We start from the raw sequence: 18,098 nt of genomic DNA on the forward strand, positions 1-18,098 counted from the left end.
GCCTCCAGATCTCTCAGTGTGCATGCTGATTCTGACAGCTTTCTGTTCCACATGAGGGATCCCCCTTTAAGAATGGCCATACCACAAAGTAGAATGTAATTCTGGAATGGTTTTTCAACTGGTGCTCAAGGCTGATGCAGTAGATAAAACTTGCAACGTGGTTCCAGAAATAAAAAGGGCTTCTCCGGTACTCTAGCCCAGAAATCCCCGCTGCCCTAGGCTTGCAGGCTCTGAACCTAACCACTATGGTCCAGATACACATGAGCTTTAGACAGATTGAGAGCAATCTCTCAATGGATGGCAGGTCTGCATCAGATTTCTCATCTGGAAGGGCAGCCTGGCCAAACAGACTGGCCCCTCAGAGAGCTACGGAAACTGGGGTGCCTTGAGCGAGGCAGGATGGCAGGCTCAGTCAACTGTGCACCCTCAGGAAAGGGGCCAGCCAGCATGGCTGGAGACTCCAAACTGCCATGCTCAGCTGAGATTATCTCCTTAAGGACTCAGCCAGGAGCAACCAGACTAACAAGAGGAACAGAATGCAGAAGCAGGAGAGAAAGGACAGCCAGTGGTCACAGTTCATCCTCAAAGATGAACTTGGCCAAGTAGGAACAGGGCCACTGGGACTACTGACAAGAGGCAAATCTTACAAGGGAGGTACTTAGAATAAGAAAAGGAAAAAAGTATGTCTGGAAATACATTCTTATGGTAAGAGCTGCTATATCCTGAGAATTTCCCAAATGCCTCATGGGGAAATTTAACGGAGCCACCAAAGTCTGTCTTTAAAAACAGGGCAAATCTGTATCTGGATGAAGGGTTTTTTTGTTTGTTTGTTTTGTTTTTTTACCATTCCTGGAAATATGGCAATACCAGGTCAATGAGTAGAGTGGATGGAGCAAGCTCCTATTCCATCTCCCTGCTCTAAAAATCCATTTAATACATTGTCCTCGGATAGAGGATGTATCAGATATTAAACTGATAAGAACAGATACAACACTTGATCTTAGCCAAAAGGCCGAGAAGCAATGGATGAAGGTGTTTTGATATAGCTTTGCTTATAAGAATTCGGACTAGAACAGTGGTTTTCAAACTGTTCTGCGAGACCTTTGGGCTCTTTGAGTGCTATTCCAGTGATCTCCCAACTACCTGACTTGCAAATACATTGAACTCCTTTAATTCTTACATAAGACACATCACATTCAGAAGTCTGCTATGCCGATGTTAAACCACTAAAGACCATCAACATGTCCATCTGTGCTATCAGGGAAACTCGCTTTTCTGAGGCTCTCAGGACCAAGTTTCCTCTGCCCTGCACATGCAAGGATCTGTACTCCCTGAAAATGTGTTAGGGAAGAGGCTATCGTTATGTATTTATTTAAGTTCTGCCTTGCAAGGAGCAAACAGCTGTACGGGGCAGCATCCTGGGGAACCATTGTGCAGGGAAACCCAGCCTGTCGGAGCAGCTCCTGTCACATTGCGGTCCTGGAGGAGGGTAACATCCAGGCCGTGATAGCACAGCAGAGCTGGCATTTGGGTTTACTGCACGCTTGGGAGACTTTTTCTAGATCTACTCTTTATAAGGAATATGAATTGCTGCTTGATTTAGTAGTGAGTCAACTGTGTAAACAATTCCTACTGCTCCCACCTTCGGCTTCTGAGATGGAGGCGACTTAAACCACATGTATCCTGAGATCTCCAAGCGAACTGTTTAAACACTGTTGCCATTTCCGGCAACTCCCTGTGTCAGGATGTTCTCTAAGCTGGCCCTGGGGATGGACCAGAGGCTGAGGCCCATTATCACATGCAGTTCTCTACTATAACCTGTGTTTCCAAATTGGTGCTCATCAACATTCCAGAGTGGTTCTTTTTGATTTAAACTTAAACTCACAATTTGAAACAAGTTGGAAAACCACTGACTTAAATGAAGTCCTGGTTGTTTATTTTTATGGCAAGGTAATTATCTAAACAACTAGAAAGGGGAATTTTGGCAAGCTCGCATACCAGTCTTCAAAGGAAGTTTCTATGACCCCCTGGCAGTCAGCAGCTTGAGTAACATGGCCTGTTCTAGACACACTGAAGCAAGGCCACAGTCTCGAACCGCACAGCCTCCAACAAGTACAGAAGTGCTTTGCGGAAACCATTAGCCCTGGGGTGGCCCACCTGAACCTCAGAACCCCATGAAGAGGCAGCGCAGGCTGTCTTCCTTGAGGACTTGAATGAAATGGAGGACTAATAATGAAATGGAGGTACACAAGCCTACTGAGTTACTCTGACTATGTGTTGGAAGATCTATCCCTCATTTTCCATTTCACAGAAGTAATCTGTGGGGAAGGATAAGAAGGCTCCCTCCTGACATCTGCAAGAAGAGAAAGCCACGGGGGTAGGACCCTGTGAGTCCTATTACAGTTGGGGAGGGCATCCCTGCTGGGCTTAGGCTAACTCCCTCTGGGTGGTGAGGCTTAACTCAGGAGGCCAAGGAAGTGCATGCGGGGCAGGGAGTCAAAACAGGGATGGCGGGGGACATCACAGCTTCATCTGGAAGCCTGGAGACCCTCTGAGGTGAACTCGAATCTCCACTCATCAACATGGGCCAGTGCTTGCCTTGCAGTCACATGTCCCAGGCTTCTGGCTTACAGGCTGCTCAGTGGTTCAACTTTTTGCAGCTCATTTGGTGGCTTCAAGCAGTAACTCCGGCATCAGGTAAGGCACAAAACCAAGAACATCACATCCTCATCTTTCTCCCCATGCCATCTCTTCACCTGAAGGTTATCACTGAGTCAACTGTTCAGCTGCAATACCTAGGCCTTGAAGGGCCCGGAAAGATCTTCTTCTATGCCCGCACCTTTGCTCCCACCCATCCATAGAACTCTACGAATTCATCTGGACATCTGGCACTTCCTGTGAGGTCAGCTCAGTAAGATCCGAGATGGGGCAGCAACTGGCCCCATTCCTGCTGCCTCCTACTGGTTCTTCAGTTTACAGAGAGCCTGCCTGCCAGGAGATATAGCGCCCTGTCCCTCTGCCACGCTAGGTTAAGGGATAAGGGGTTACTTGCAAAGTCAGGTCACCTCCTTTCTTTACCCCCAGCCTCACAAATTGATTGCTGACCCTGGAGGCCTGTGCTTTCTACAAAGACAGGGAGGTTTCCCCATCCTGAGGTTGGACCAAGACTCATGAACTCTTGAGAAAGCAGAGATCAGTCACTCCGTGCCTGAGTTGGGCCTGTAGTTGGGGTTGGCCCACTGGTTTGAAGGTCCTGAACCAACAGGGCTTCTTCCTGACCCTTGGGACCAGGGATGACTCAGGTACTTCTTGCTTCCGTGGGCCCCACTGTGCTGAACCCACCTCACAGGCTTCTTGGATGAACAGTGCTTCACCACAGAGCACTACATTCGCAGCTCTTCCCTGGGCACGGAAGCCACTGAGTGTGTGACCCTCAAAGCCATTCCCGTGTCTACCTTGTGCTGGCTCACCACCATCCCCCGAGCCTGTCTCTTGCTCCGAGTGACCAGCTTCTGGGAGATACAGAGCCCGGATTCACACTGGAGGAGGTGGTGAGGGCTCTGCGGGGCATCTGTCCTCCCATTCTCTGAGTCTGAGTGGGAGAGGGAGCCCACAAAGCTAAACACAGGAGGTGGTATGGGAAACCGGCTGGGGGACCCACTCATGCAGTTCTGTGATGGCTCCTTGTGGTACAGTGTCCCTCATACCCAGCTCTTTTCTTCTAGAGGAAACGAAGGCAGGGAGGGCGAAAGGAGGAAGAAGAGAGGAGGCGGCCCAGTGCTTGCCATCAACATGTGAAGCGGACTGAGAGTTGGTTCTATAGATAAACAGCAAACCCTCCAAGAGGGCAGAAGAACAAGTCCAGGCCTTGGGGCAGTCCCAAATGGAGAGGCTTTCCTTTTCTTTTGCTTAATAGGAAGCCCCAGTCTCAGTGATGAAGGGCCCCAGAGAACCCTGCTGAACCCAGCTGAATTCTACACAGGTGACAAAAGAGTAGCCTACCATGGGTGGGTGGGGGCAGGGCCTTTCCTTTAGGAACAAACCCCCTCACAAAGGAGACCCAGACAATACCTGCTTCACCACGGAGCGCCTTCTCCACGGCAACCCCTCTTTCCTCCAGCTGCCTCTGCTTCTCCTCCACCTGCTCCAGCTGCCGCTGGATAATCTACAGGAAAACAGAACAGTGTGAGCGCCCCTCTTTCTCTCATCTCCTAGCTTTCAGGAGGACAACTAAACTGTACAAACACAAACAGGAAGAGAAACAAATTAGGTCTGAAAGCTGGAAAGGCTTTGGTCCACAGGCATTAAGCCCGGAGTGGGGAGGGAAGCCCCCCTGCGTCAAATCCCCCAGGGCCTGTCGTTAGTAAGCACACAGCGTGTGGTGTCCCTGTCTCGGCAGGCAGCTCAGACCCTGGAGGTGATGTCAGCCCCTGCAGCAGGGACTGAGGTACTGCATCCTAAGTACTGCCAACAGTGAGGTTGCTAAAGCACTTGTAGGGGTTCCTAGAGCACACTGCAAGATTAAAAAGATTAAAAAAAAAAAGGTAAAAAAAAAAGGTTAAAAAAATCTAGAAGATTAAAAGAAAAATCCAGAATGGAGCAGTGTGCTAGAATCTGTGGGGAAGCATACAGTGAGAAGTTTCCCTGTGCTATGGGGGAACTAATCATGGATACTAGAAGGACATTCAACCCCCAAAGCAGCAGCCCATGACATATATCTGGAAAATGGCACACACAAAATGAAGTAAAATCCAAGGATCCAATCAGTGCAGAGAATGTGGATACAGAAGAATGTTCAAGAAAAGGACTAAAATACTGGTGGTTTCTGATGCTTGCTAAACATGAAAATTCAGAGAAATACCTTGGTATTTGGGTTTGCTGTTAATGTTTTTCGTTGTTTATAGCTTTTGATTAGTGTACTGATATGAATACAACTATATATACACAAACTTATTACAAAACCTTATTGTAATATTCTTTTTTTTTTTAAGATTTTATTTATTTATTTGACAGAGATCACAGTAGTCAGAGAGGAGGAAGCAGGCTCCCTGCTGAGCAGAGAGCCCGATGCGGGGCTCGATCCCAGGACCCTGAGAACATGACCTGAGCTGAAGGCAGAGACTTAGCCCACTGAGCCACCCAGGCACCCCTGTAATGCTCTTTAATACTTTATAAAAGGAATTATTTTTTGTTTCAGAAAGAAAATCTGGAATGGTCTAGGTTCTGTGAGGCCTGAAGACAGAGGCTGAGGCCTGGAGGACAGCTCTGACCTGGAAATCCCAGGCCCAGCAGAGGCTGACAGGTCATAGATGGCCTCTCAAGGACAATCCTCACAACTGAACTAGTTGACTTCACAAGGATGACACCAGAGCAAGGAATTTAGGAAGAAACTCAAAGCCCAGCTCTTCCTTTTCTATCAAGAACTCCATAAAAATAAGGCTTCTGTAGTTTCATCAAGCCAGAGGCTTGTGACCTGACACATTGGGGCTGTCCTCTCAGATATCAGGGACACCCCGTCTACCTCTGTTCTGTCCTCTTTACCCTCCCGAGTCATGGGCAAAGACAAGCATGTTGGAGAGAAGGCTCTTTCCCACCCAGGAGCTGTGGCCCCTCCAGTGATCTTACCTGGGCTCGGTGTAGCCGCTTCAGCTCCTCTTGCTTGGCTTGTCTCCGAGCTGCCTTCTGCACACGCCGGGTCAGCTTGGCGTTCAGTTCCTCCTCTGTGTAAGTTCTTGGCTGGTGAAAATGAGAGAGATTTCCTCAGTGATATGCAGCAGGCCTGGGCATGGAGAGCACTTTCCCTTGGTTGGGAGCTGCCTTTCAGCAGAATGCCCATGGGCAGACTCCCGGGCTGCAGCTTGGCCAGAGGCTTCACTGACGCTTGTCCTTGCTGGAGCCCTAACTGCTACAGGGTACAGCTAAAGCACCACAAATGAGATACCTCCCCACTGTGGCAGGGACAGGAGGCTCAGTGGGGACCAACAGCTAGGAAGTTAAAGGGACCGAGGGTCATATGCTCCTTTATCACAGAGATCACCTATTTCCAATGGAAGGATGTCGGCTCTTTTTAAGACTTTCTGGAGGTAAAAATATAATTAGTTCCCACAAGCCTCCTGCTTCTTGAAGGCATTCAGGGAAAGGAAAAAGAAAAATCAGGATCCTTTTATTTTCTTGTTTAACATCAAATGCCAATTCCTTCAGACGAGTGATATTTATAAGGTTCTCTAGGAAGTAACATTTAAAAAAGTAGAGAAAATGGGGATGCTTCTATTTTTAAGTCTGAGTGCACCCCAAGCTAACTAATGTGGTCTGAAGAAGGGATATCCGGAGGTGAACTAGGAACGCCCCCAGGGTCTGCCCAGGGGCAGCAGTCAGCTGCTGAGAGAAGGGAGGAGGTGGTCTGGCAGGGCAATTTCAGCCCCTGCTAATGAGCCCTCAGGAGGCAACAGGCCAAACCCAGGGCCAATTCACGGACACAACCGCCTGAGCAGCTCCACCTGCAAATGTGGGCACTGAGGGTGCAAGGCAGGGTCAGATGCCTTGTGTTAACACTGAGCAACCACCAAGAGGCAAATGCTGAGGGGTTTGCCTCTATTCCTAACATCTTCATTTCCTCCGAGGAAAAAAAAGAGAGAGACTGATAGATTTGAAAAGAGACTTCCAAATTCAACTCAGGAGTGTAGTCTACTAATCTTTATTTTAAGAGCTCAAGGACAGTGGAGGGCCAACTGAGCAGCTAAGTCCTCAAGGAACATTGTGCTGTTCTAGTGCCCTAAGCACTTCCCCTTGCAGTTCATGGAGCTGAGGGCTCACGAACTCCCCAACCCTGTGGTGCCCAGTCCCCAAGGGGGCAGCCCTGGAGTGAAATGACCACATGCACTCCAGCCAGTCAAGAGTAGGGCGTCTTCCCTTCCTCTGCCATGACACAGCTAAAGAAAGTTCTGCTGCCAGTGTTGGCTACTGCTCCATGCATGTGTGAACAGTTAGTGAGGATGTGGCCGGAGGGCCAGGGCTGGGCGCAGCTCCGGGTGGTTAATCACAGACACGCATGCAACAATGACCAGCCATGGCCATGAGATACTACCTTTGATGCATAGGATCTCCTGAATGCCAAGGCGAGTGGTACATAAATCAACTTTTAAGGGGATGGCAACGGAAAACAAAACAGAATAGTAATAATAACAATTAAAAAATTAAAAATAGAACACAGAAATGGAGCAAAATCAGTTAGAAGTTTAAAACAAACAGGCGAGACTAAAGACTAAAACATGTGATTATTTTTCACAATGTCACACAGGACTGCGTAAGTGAGGGACCTGGGGATACAGATCCTGCAGCAGAGTCTCTGTGAACCCGGGTTTTGAGAAAAGGATTGGGTTCACTTTTCTATTGAGAAGACAGCTTCATCCTCACTATGCCCTAAACTTCTCTTCTCTCTTCACTCTCCCTTGTACAGCATAAACTAAAGCTGTATAAATGTATGGTTACACATGCCATTTCTCCTTCAGTAACCCATCTGCCTGTGGAAATTCAGACGACTTCTTTCAGCCCAGTGGGAGGGTGGGGCACTGGTGATGGGAAATTCCGTTGCCGGGCACACAGAGACAAAGATACAAAGCAAACCTGATGTTCTCTTCCAAAAGGCTCTCTCCCGGCAGTGTGGGCCAGGTGGGTTCCTAGTGGGCCCCCCAGAAATCCTGGGTGGGGGTGGGGACCATTTCTTGATTATGCCCAGTGAAAGGGCACTGATAATAGCCAAAAATATCTCAGGCACATATGTCTGCCTCAGACTGACTCATGTCTCCCACAAACAGAGTGAGAGGATGAATCTCATTATTAGAACAAATCAGCTAAATGAACAGAAGATGGATGAGTTCCCCAAACCACATGTGAATCACTCCATAGGAACTATGTAACCATGACCTAAGGAGTAGCACCTGCGGCTGTTGTAAAAAGTAAAGGGAGTGGGGGCAGTCCCTGACTGGCCTCTGGCAGAGGAGGGCAGGTACCAACTCAGCAGAGGCAGCGACTCGAGGAGAGAAATCATGACACATCTGTGGTGTACTGAGAGAAGCTGCTGCTTCTGCTGCGACACGGGGACTAGGGCCTGTCCCAGAGCAAAGGCACATGCCTGTGGCTGTGCCACAGATGTTAAGACGCATGCATCACTTATATTTAAAGTTAGCCTCAGGCAAAGAAAAGAGACAAATGTGAATGATCTTTTGTTGGTAGTGTAACAGGTGATATATAGATTTTGTCTGTATTATCTTAATTTTTCTAAGTTAACATTTTAAATAAAAGTAAGTTATTTTCAATTTTAGGTGTTTTTTTGTTGTTTGTATTTTATTTTATGTTATTATTATTTTTGTTGTTGTGTTATGTTAGTCACCACACGTGTTATAATGAGCATTGGGTGTTACACGGAAATAATGAATCACTGAACACTACGTCAGAAACTAATGATGTACTGTGAAACAAAACTCAGGCACTTGTTTCCCAGATGCCTGACTCAGAGATGGGTCTGTGAGGCAAGGGGAACCACTTCCCGCAGATGCTCTCTCCTGACCCTGTGGTCCCTTTAGGGGTCCCCACTCCCTTCACTTCCTGCTCTGAAAATTTCCAAACCTAGGAAAAGTTGGAAGAGAACAATGAACACCTTTGCTTAGATTTGCTAAACTTGACCATTTTGCTACATACTTGATATTATACATATCTTTTTGTATATATTTATATATAATCTTTTTATGGGGGCAGTCATTTGTAGGCATTTTTTGTGCCTACAAATTTTAGCATGTACTTCTTGAGAACAGAGACATTTTCCTACATGACTACAGTACCTTAATGTCTTACAAGCAACTTAGCACGGATGTGGTAACACTGCATATCTACACATACTATACCATCTGTGACCAAATTCACTTAATTATTCCAAAGTGTCCAGCATGGCTATTTTTGTTTTCCTGTTTTAGTGTCCATCCTTGAGAATACAGTGTCCACTCTCCCCCAGGCCGACCCCACACTTTGGTAGGATTCAAGTCAACACGTCCTAGGCTCAGCTTTGTCTTTAGTATTCCTTGCTCAGCCTCCAGCAAAAGGTCCTGTAGGGGCACAAACGCAATGTGAAGCCCCCATGCCTCTGATTCTGGGAGTCTAGGAGTGGGGGCCATGACTTGTTGGTCACATAGAAGGGAAGAGCTCCCTGTGTGCCTCAGGTCAGCAGGGCCCCAAGGGGAGGCTGTCCTCAGTGACACATATCACCAGAAGAAAGCCTGGGCATGGCCAGCTTGGGCAGCCTGCCATTCTGCGTTCTGCTGGGATGTTTCATTTAACTGAGAAACAGTGGAGAAACTGACCACAAAAGCAACCATGGATGGGAGTTTCTGACCAGTAGGCAGCACCAGTCTCCAGTATTGGCACATGTTGGGGGACCCATGTACATATCCAGAAGCAGTTCTTAGTCCCAATGTCATAGTAATGCTGCTGCCTGGGAAAGTACAATGGGGAGCACTTGATAGGAGACCCACGAAGCTAGGCTCCTGGGAGAGAGCCAGCATACAGGGTCCCTACTCTAACTCAGTGCTGGCCTGGCAGGGACAGGTGGGATCGGAGGCCTGACTGTTCAGGTGTCCTAAGGGAGTGGACAGCTAAATAGCTGGCATGGCCAGGGAGGCCAACAGACCAAGTATGAGAGGAGAACTAAAAGATGGGTTTCCTCCAGTGTGCCAAGTTGTTGAAGGTGAAGCGGGATGGGGGGAGGGGACTAGCTAAAGCCATCTTTACTGACCAGACATGTGTGAGGCTCAGATCTGCCGTGGCAACTCCTTGGAAGCCAACAGAGAAGCAGACTCAAATTCAAGTCCTGGAAAGCCTTATAAAGAAGGCTATATAACACTCTGGGGACACCTGTCATTCAGGAAAGGGAGCTGAAGATAGCTGGGCTGTCGCCTGGGACAGGAGGCTGAGAGTGTGTCCCAGACTGGACAGTGGAGACGGTGCAGCGTCAACTGCCCCTCTGTGCTGCCCAGGCCTTTCTAGACTGGCCTCCCCACCCCATCACTGTCTCAGTGATGCTGATGCCCTGCTAGAACTTTCTCTAATCCCACTCCCTCCTCCAACTTCATGGATCTACAACAGAGCTACAAGAGCCCTTAGAAATCAGAAGATTGGATAAGTATCCAAGAGGCCTCCACCTTGCAGGTTCGCTCTGAGGAGAGCTGAGCAGCCACCTCAGCTCCCATTCCTGGGGCAGTAAGAGGAACCAAGTCAAATCCAGAGTGTCCTATTCAGCACAGAATCCAGGTCAGTTTCCTGGACTGGTTCTTTAATAGCAAAAATTCCTCTCTAACCCACAAATGTACAAAGCAGGCAGGATGACAGGGTGCACTCCTTAGTGACTCAGCCTCCATCTACTGCCTAAACCCATCGTCCGTGTCCCAACCTCCACCAGATCTAGGCAGAAAACCCTTCTGCTGTCACTCTGGACACTGGCGGATGCTACTCCCCATGGGAATTCTGAGGACAAAAGAACAAATGGATGACACCAGCAGCTTGCTAAAAATCGAGTGAATCTTTGAGCATGAATGTCTCTGTCTTCTTCCCAAGAAAGAAACACAGGAACTCTTGCCATCGAAACAAATAAGCCCCAGCTGTTAAAAGAAGCCCAAGAGAAGCACTCCCTTTATGAGCATTCAGCCCGGGGTCCACTGGGCAATCAGAGGAGGCCACTGGGTTCCACCCTGGGCTGGAATGCCCACCAAGACTACCCAGAGGTTTGGGCTGAGCTTGACCCTACATACCTCTCGCCTGGACTTCTGGGAGGACCTCTCGAGGATGTCGTCACTGGAGAGGTCTGAGTCCTCCGAGAAGCTCAGCTGGCGCCGCAGCTGCAGCTCTAAGGGGATGGAGAGAAGAGGCAAACCAAGGACACCACGGTGCTTTCCCAAATTCTGCATGCACATGTGTCGCCCAGAGGAATCAAGGAGAGGGTGGACTTCTTCCCAGTTTGAGGGGCTCTTAACCTAGGCTAGGGAGCCAGGAGCTTGGAAGCTGACCCCTGTGCCGGCAGGGGCAGTGCGACCACTGAATATACAGTGTCTGGAGGACAGCCCACCTGGAGCCTCCCTGCAGTGCCACGCTCCACTGTGCTCAGAATCAGGCCCTGCTCTGGGACCGGGTGACGGGTGCACACACTGTCCAAATCTCCCTTACTCAGTGCCAAGCTGGGTTTTACAATGATTCCATCATGTGGAATATGCCCTGTGAGCCCATGGTTCGGCTTCCTTCTTATTTACCCCGTTAGCATCGCTCCTAAGAACCCTCAGGCAAGCAGCAGGAGAAATGGATCTTCTGAGAAGAACTGGTGATGGAGGACACACCCCTTACTTCCTGCCCCAGGAGGGGTCCCCTGGTGCTGACATACCTGCTTTCACGATGGGAGACATCCTATGCTTGCCCGAGTCCACAGTGGCACCACTGGAAGGGGTGCTGGAACAGGACTTGTCATCGCCCTTCTTCTTCTTGTCCTTTTTGTACCCAGAAAAGACTGACTTCCACAAGGACTTGGGCTTGGCAGTGGCTTCCTCGAGGAGGTTTGGGCTGGGCTTCTCTGGGGGCCGGCCCTCACCTTTGGACTTCTTCTCTTTCTTGTTTCTGCGGGGGGAGAAGAGTGACGATCTCTTCTTGCTCTTCCCACTGGAGCCCTCGGATGAGGTGACTGAACCATCGGGACCCCCTGAGTCCGATGGCGGGGAGAGGACCTCCTCACAAGTGGCTTCGTGCTTCAGGGTGGGCTCCCTGGGACCTTTGAGAACTGGGCGTTTAGGGGACTCGGGGCGGAGATCTTTTCCTTTGGAGGGAACTGAGGAAGCTTTGCGGGAGGTGCCTCCTGCGGGCCTGGAGGTCCCAGCTGCCATCTCCATCTCCTTCATCCTACTCAGCTGCTTGGCCATAGCGTCTCTCAACGCCTGGCTCTTCACAGACTTCTCCCTGGCTCGCATGCGCTCCTCAGCCAGTTCCTTGGCTTCTGGAGAGACTACGGGCAGGCCCCTCTTCTGTGGTTGGATCCCACTCTCCAGAGTAGGCAACCTACCATTCTCCTTGGCTAGGGGTGGGTTGAGGGGCCTCTCCGTGCGGGGCCAGTAGGAAGGGGGTGTGAAGAACTTCTCCTGTAGACTCGAGTCCTCTGTCTTGTCATCATAGGTATCCTCCACATCATCGGCAAAGGGGATCTCGTCCACACTCTCCACAAACGACTTCCGCACCTCCTCTCGAGGGGGCTGGGCAGGCTCTCGGGGGGTCCGCATAAAGGAGGCAGGTGGTGAGGGTGGGATCACTGAGGCCTTGGGCTTGGTCTCCTTATGCTCATAAGTCTGATATAGCTTCCTTCGAAGAGTTGCAGGCTCCTCATCCTGGGGTGGGGGTGGGGGTGGGCTTGAAGGTGGAGTGAGCATGGTGGAGTCCGAGGTGTTGAAGCTCTGGCTGCCCAAGGTTTTCATGTTGGAGGAGCTCCCATGAAGGCCCAGCCCAGAGCTGCTTGACAGATCTCTTTTCTCTTCATGGGAGCTTTTCAGCTCTCTGTCAGATGGGGACTTGGGGGTTGGTAGGGAGGGCTGGTCACCATCAGGCTTCGGCAGGCCTAGCCTCTTAGGAACAGGTGGAAGTTTTAGAAGCTGGAGCCCCTCACTCTGAGGAGACTTCTCAACTGAATAGGATTTTAGGGACACTGGTTTAAAGGTAGGTGAGGGGAAGCTGGACTCAGACACCTTGCTCCGATCTATAGGGGTAAGCCCGAGGCTGCGGCGGATCTCAGCGCTCTTCATCCAGAACTCTGCCACCAGGTCATTCCGTTTCAGGGCCTCATCCACAGCTAGAGGGCAACCCAGTCTATCCTTGGTGTCCCCTTGGTTCTTCAAGGGGAGGGAAGCCACAGGGATGGCTGTTTTGGCTGGAACAGGCTGGAAACATATGGGGGACTTGGTGGGGGATGGGACAGTGGCCTCAGAGGAAGGCTGAGGCTGGGAACAAATGGGGAGCTGGGTGGTGGTGGGGGTGGAGGTGGCCAATGGTGACAGGCGCTGTGTGCTAACTGGGGAGGTAGGTGTCCTGGCTTCCGGCAGAGCCACCGGCTGCAATCGGATAGGAGAGCGCATAGCCCTCTGGTCAGTGGGCAATTCCGCTTTGGGCTTCACTTTGGGGAGCAAAGGTTCAGGGAAAAGGCTGTCCTCAGGCAATTTCACCTTGGTAGCAACAGAGACAGGTGGGATTTGGGCCCCCTACAGAAAAGGAAGATAGAAGCTGCTTAGAAGGAAGGGTTCAATGGTCAGAAGAAACCCACTGGCAAGTTCTCTCTCAAAGGGCCTGTGTTTATGAAGTAAATTCCTCTCCCTCTCCTTTAGGCTGTCATTGAAATGGCTCCAGGACACACTCTCTCACTCTCCGCTCTATTTGTTCAATCTTTAAAGCCACTCTACTTTGCTCAACAGACTCAGCTTTCAGGGTTTGGTTCATCTCAAACACATCCTACATTCCTTGTGCACTGAAATGGACACTGCCCAAAGCACACTGAAGGAGCCAGCTCTCCTGACTATGGACCCCAAGAACTCTGATGTATGAAGACAGAGGCCCACATGGTAAGATTTAAAACAGCTATATATATATTTTTTTATAGTCTATACTACAAATTGTCCTTCCCAGGAAACTCAAAGATCCATATATTCCAGCACAAATTCTTCTATCACCCACCCGTTAGTCTCAGCAAAGTTCCCCCAATTTCATGAATGAAATCACCAAATTCACCTGCTTTTTAGAATCTCAAAGACCAAATCAGGCCAACCCAGGTCTTGAGTTTGGCCTCCTTCCCAAATCTGTCCTCCAGATAGCATTTCCCAAAACCTATTCCACAGGACACTGTGGCAATCCTTTTACGTACCATTCTCCAATGTGTGGTTCATGTACCACTGGTAATCTGGGTGGATGTTTTCAATTTTAAAACTCAGTCAGACATTCATTTTATACTAAGAAACAAACACATCTGTCCTATCAAACTGATGATTCCACCCAAATTACTGTGTTAACCTAAATTTACTTTTGAAATGATATGGTATGACAGAAGACTGACACAGTGGTGGGATGACTCAGATCTGGGACTGGTATAGCGCTGGGTTAGGGAGATGCTGCCTAGACTGCCTTGTCCTCATGGTGAGGACTAAGCTGGATCCCCAAGGCCACTCCTGTTTTTAGCAGCTCCACTAAGCACAAGAAGCCAAAATATGGGTTCACAGCAAGGGCCCTAAAACGAAGACTTACTATATCCACTCAGGGTCCCAATCAGTTCTGTCCCGGACAATGAGCCCTGAGCCCTTACCTCTGCCACAGGGCTGTGGCCTGGGGAGAGCAGACCAGCTTGCTCCTCTGGGGACGGGGCAGGGCTGGGGACCTGGGCAGGACCTGAACAGAATAGACAGAGGGTTAAACAGGAAGTACTCCCTGCCTCCCCTGAGGGTTCCTCTCCCAGCCAGCTCTGCGGAGCGGGGGGTGGGGTGGGGGGGGGGGCGACACTGTCTGCCAGCAGCAGGAAAGTGCATTCCCACAGAGTTCCTGGATGCCACCTCTGCTCACGCTGGAAGTGTGGACTTTTGTTCCTGTGTGTGTGATCTGTGTCCAGCTTGGAGGTGTACCTCCTACCCTTTCCCGGCTCCACAGCACACATAGAAAGGCCAAAGCTACATGCAGGGTCCACGCATGGGGCAGGAGGACTGCAAGCAGAGCTGTTTGCCATTTGCAGGCTCTGCTCCAGGTCTGCTCTGGCTCTACTCTGGTGACCTGTGTCCTGGGGGCTGTTCTCATCCTTGCAGTGGGAATTCTGGAAGCAGCTTTTCCTGAGACAGGGACTTACTTCTCTCCTGGTACCCTGGTGTGGGGGCAGGTTGTTCGTCCTCGTTTTCTGATACTCTCAGCTCCAGCTCTGCCTCCAAGGCTGCCCGGTGTTGCATGCGAAGCTCCGTTTCAGCATCCGATGGGATCTCATCAGACCAGTGCTGATCTGCCGGAGGGAAGGGAGAGCATAGCCCACCTGAGTGAGGTTCCGCTTCTTTCTGAGTCTCCTATCATCCCCAGAAAGCAGCCAAACCAACATCTCGGCTTAAGGTCTAGTCCTGGCTCTGTGCCCTGGCTGGGCCCTGCCTGCTGGTCCCTGCCAAGCTTCTGAGAGACTCGGCCCAAAGTCTCTGCAACATGGTGCTCTCATCAAAGCCTGCGGTGCTCCATTTTCTTTTTAATTGCCCAAGATGGCATCCGATGGACCAGAACAGAAAGAAACATAGGGCACGTGCCTGTGAAGGGCAGGCCTTGCTTTGTGGACTCACCAATGGTCTGTGTTTCCCCCAACACCACTGCAATGACCATGTTCCTTCACAGTCTTGCCTGGATTCACCTCATTTCTCCCAGGCTAGTCCCTGCCTCTTCTTCCCCAGCCAACCAGACTATAATTCTTAAAACACCATCCTCTTGTAGCTACCTTTCAGAGGATATCCACTGAATTGGAAGCCCTTGTCTAAAGCACCTAGTCTGTTCAGCTTCTCAACCACAACTTACTGATGCAGGCTCTGCTGGCTGCTGGCTTAGGGGCGGAATGACACACATCCCAGTTACTGCCAGAACAAAGAACGTGACCAGGAGACTGACTGCCTTGCTATTGCTTTAACGTATATTATCCTTCCTGAGTTGCAATCACACAGTGGGGAAGAGGGTGGTCAGCACAGTGGAGAGGGGAGGCTCTGGGGTCCCCCGTACCATCATCCAGCTCAGCACCAGTGTCCCCTGTGTCCCCATTCTCCGCTGCCTCCCCTTCTATCTCTGCCGGCTCCGAGTCCACATCTTCCTCCAGGTCATTCTCATCAAATGGGACTGTAAAGCAGAAACGTTCAAAGGAAGGAAGAAAAGGACAGACAGACGGACAGAGAAACTGCCTATGCCGGTGTAAATGAGTGCTGGTCTTCCCAGGGCTGCAATGCAAAGACCTCAAGAAGCGAGGAGATGGATTCTCAAGTGTCTGGATTTGAACCCCACAGCAGACATCAGCCAGACTTGGGGGAGCTAAAAGCAGTTTGGGTGCTGGCGAGGCCCCGGAGCCCTTCCTGAACACCTGGGACTAGCACTGCCAGGTCTGGGCATCAATCCTCCTCCCCAGGGCTGCTGTAAGCTCCTCGGTGTGAGGTCAGGGGGGAGACACTGCTTCTCCAGGCCCAGCAGATACCCGGCTGCAGATCCAGCAGCAACAGCACTCTCTGGACTGCATTACATGGCACAAGGCACTGAGTCCTCACACTGATACTCTAGAGGGACTAGGGGAAACGGAGACTACCTGCTCATGGCCACATGGCCCCATCTAACAGCCGCAGTGCTGTTAGGTGAAATCCCGAGTGACCACCAAGTCCTCTGAGGACACCTACCTTCCCTCTCCAACAGCAGAGGTTGCAGCTCTGGGATCATTCAGAGAAATGATTTTTTTTTTTTTTTTTAAAGCATGAGGGAGAGGTTGAGGGGATATGTAAAGTTCATTTTCTAGACTTAAGAGTAGCCTTTTGGTGCTGCAGAATGAGGCAAAGCACTCGTTGACTTCATTTTCCTCAGGAGGAACCAGCCCCTAAATACACACACACACACACACACACACACAAACTCTGCACACTTGGAACTCACACTAACAGTCTGGAGTAAGAAAAGCAATTAAGAAAGCAACATGGGCTCCTTTAAAGGGTGCCCTGAGATCCCCATGCTCCCCGAGACTGACACTGCCCATCCAGCAGGGGTCCTAAGGGCTTCTTCTAGGGTCTGAAGCACAGCCACTCTCCAAACAATCCTAATGGTTCTCGCTTCAGAAAAAGGGGTTATGCTTAGATCTGCAAATCCAAGAGCTGGAGATCTAATCCCAAGGGGGTTGGGTGGGCAGCAGGGACACTGGCTGTGGTAGAGCTGGGGAGATTTCTTCAAAGGTGGTGCCACGAGAGGCTGTGCAAGGACCAGGTCCTCTCAAGTCACTGGTCTCCTCACTGTCCAGCCTCATGAATCTGTACCCCTGCTATGGCATGTGCACGGTGAGTGCAGACACCAAGGTCTCAGTGTGAAAAAAATCAAGAGACTATCTGGAGGTGGCGTGGGGAAGACAAGGAAAGGGGCACTCTGAAGATGATGCTGACTTGCCCTAGTCATAGGAGTTTTTGTTAAAGATATTATATACATAACTCTTTGGGGCACCTGGGTGGCTTAGTCAGTTGAATGTCTGACTCTTGATTTCGGCTCAGGTATGATCTCAGGGTGGTGAGATCGAGCCCCACATTTTGCTCCACACTGGGCATGGAGCCTGTTCAAGATTCTCTCTCCCCGTCTTGCAAGTGCCCCCCACCTTCGCTTGCTGGCACAGTTGCAGACACACACTTTCTCAAAAAACAACAACAATGAAAAGAATTCCTTAAGCTATATAAGAGCTTTCGTACACTTATTAATTAAGGTGTGACTTCCATCTAATTCCGGAGAACCATTCAGAATGGACTATGGGGAAAGATGAGAGAGTTCCAGAATAAGCTCTAAGCTAGCAAATAGTTAATGTTACGTTCCTAGTTTGAGATACCAGGGCAGCCGGTAGAGCTGGTAATCCCACGATGCTTTCCTGTGACGGTGGTATTTGTTGGGAAAAATACTGGGGGTAAAACTACTCAGTTATTTCCACAGGTTGAAAAGCTTTGTGGGGTAACATTGCTGTTTCAGTTCATCAAACACTAAGAAGTGGGATTTCTGAGGATCACAAAAGTCTATGCCTCCTCAAACCTGAGCTTCCTGCGTGGATAACAAGCTCATGGTTTCATGACCCCATTTCTGAAAAGGTGGGGACACAGACACCTCTCTTCACCCAGCCTTTTTCTCCTTTGGCTGTCACCCAACCCAGTGGAAATGGAACTGGGGCTCATCCCATTAGGGCCCAATGTGCCCAACATGCATGCTCAAATGAATCTATGAGTGCTGGGACCTCAAGATGGTAATTTATATTTCTGTCGGCAAGTGCACCAGATGTGAGCACAAAGGAGACCACGATAGGACTCCAG

The 18,098-nt window shown here is 50.0% G+C and overlaps 1 protein-coding gene and 1 non-coding gene across 16 annotated transcripts in view; both read right to left on the reverse strand.

The window, feature by feature from the left end:
- MICAL3 (microtubule associated monooxygenase, calponin and LIM domain containing 3) overlaps positions 1–18,098 on the reverse strand; it is a 221,544-nt gene that overhangs the window by 18,844 nt on the left and 184,602 nt on the right. For 11 of the 15 annotated variants that reach the window (XM_059403945.1, XM_059403956.1, XM_059403951.1 and 8 more), the window contains 8 exons: positions 15,790–15,903; positions 14,894–15,040; positions 14,363–14,445; positions 11,420–13,271; positions 10,797–10,891; positions 7,085–7,135; positions 5,626–5,736; positions 4,072–4,165 (listed from right to left, as the gene is read on the reverse strand). In XM_059403945.1, coding sequence (XP_059259928.1) covers positions 4,072–4,165; positions 5,626–5,736; positions 7,085–7,135; positions 10,797–10,891; positions 11,420–13,271; positions 14,363–14,445; positions 14,894–15,040; positions 15,790–15,903 — 2,547 coding nt within the window. The remainder of the gene's footprint in view (positions 1–4,071; positions 4,166–5,625; positions 5,737–7,084; positions 7,136–10,796; positions 10,892–11,419; positions 13,272–14,362; positions 14,446–14,893; positions 15,041–15,789; positions 15,904–18,098) is intronic. The other 4 variants (XM_059403958.1, XM_059403955.1, XM_059403948.1 and 1 more) reach the window with 2 other exon arrangements.
- Positions 834–1,024, reverse strand: LOC132021059 (U2 spliceosomal RNA). Its single transcript, XR_009405235.1, has one exon. It is a non-coding gene; the product is annotated as a U2 spliceosomal RNA (small nuclear RNA).

This window comes from Mustela nigripes, chromosome 6, assembly GCF_022355385.1.
Source record: "Mustela nigripes isolate SB6536 chromosome 6, MUSNIG.SB6536, whole genome shotgun sequence".
NCBI classification, from domain to species: Eukaryota; Metazoa; Chordata; class Mammalia; order Carnivora; family Mustelidae; genus Mustela; species Mustela nigripes.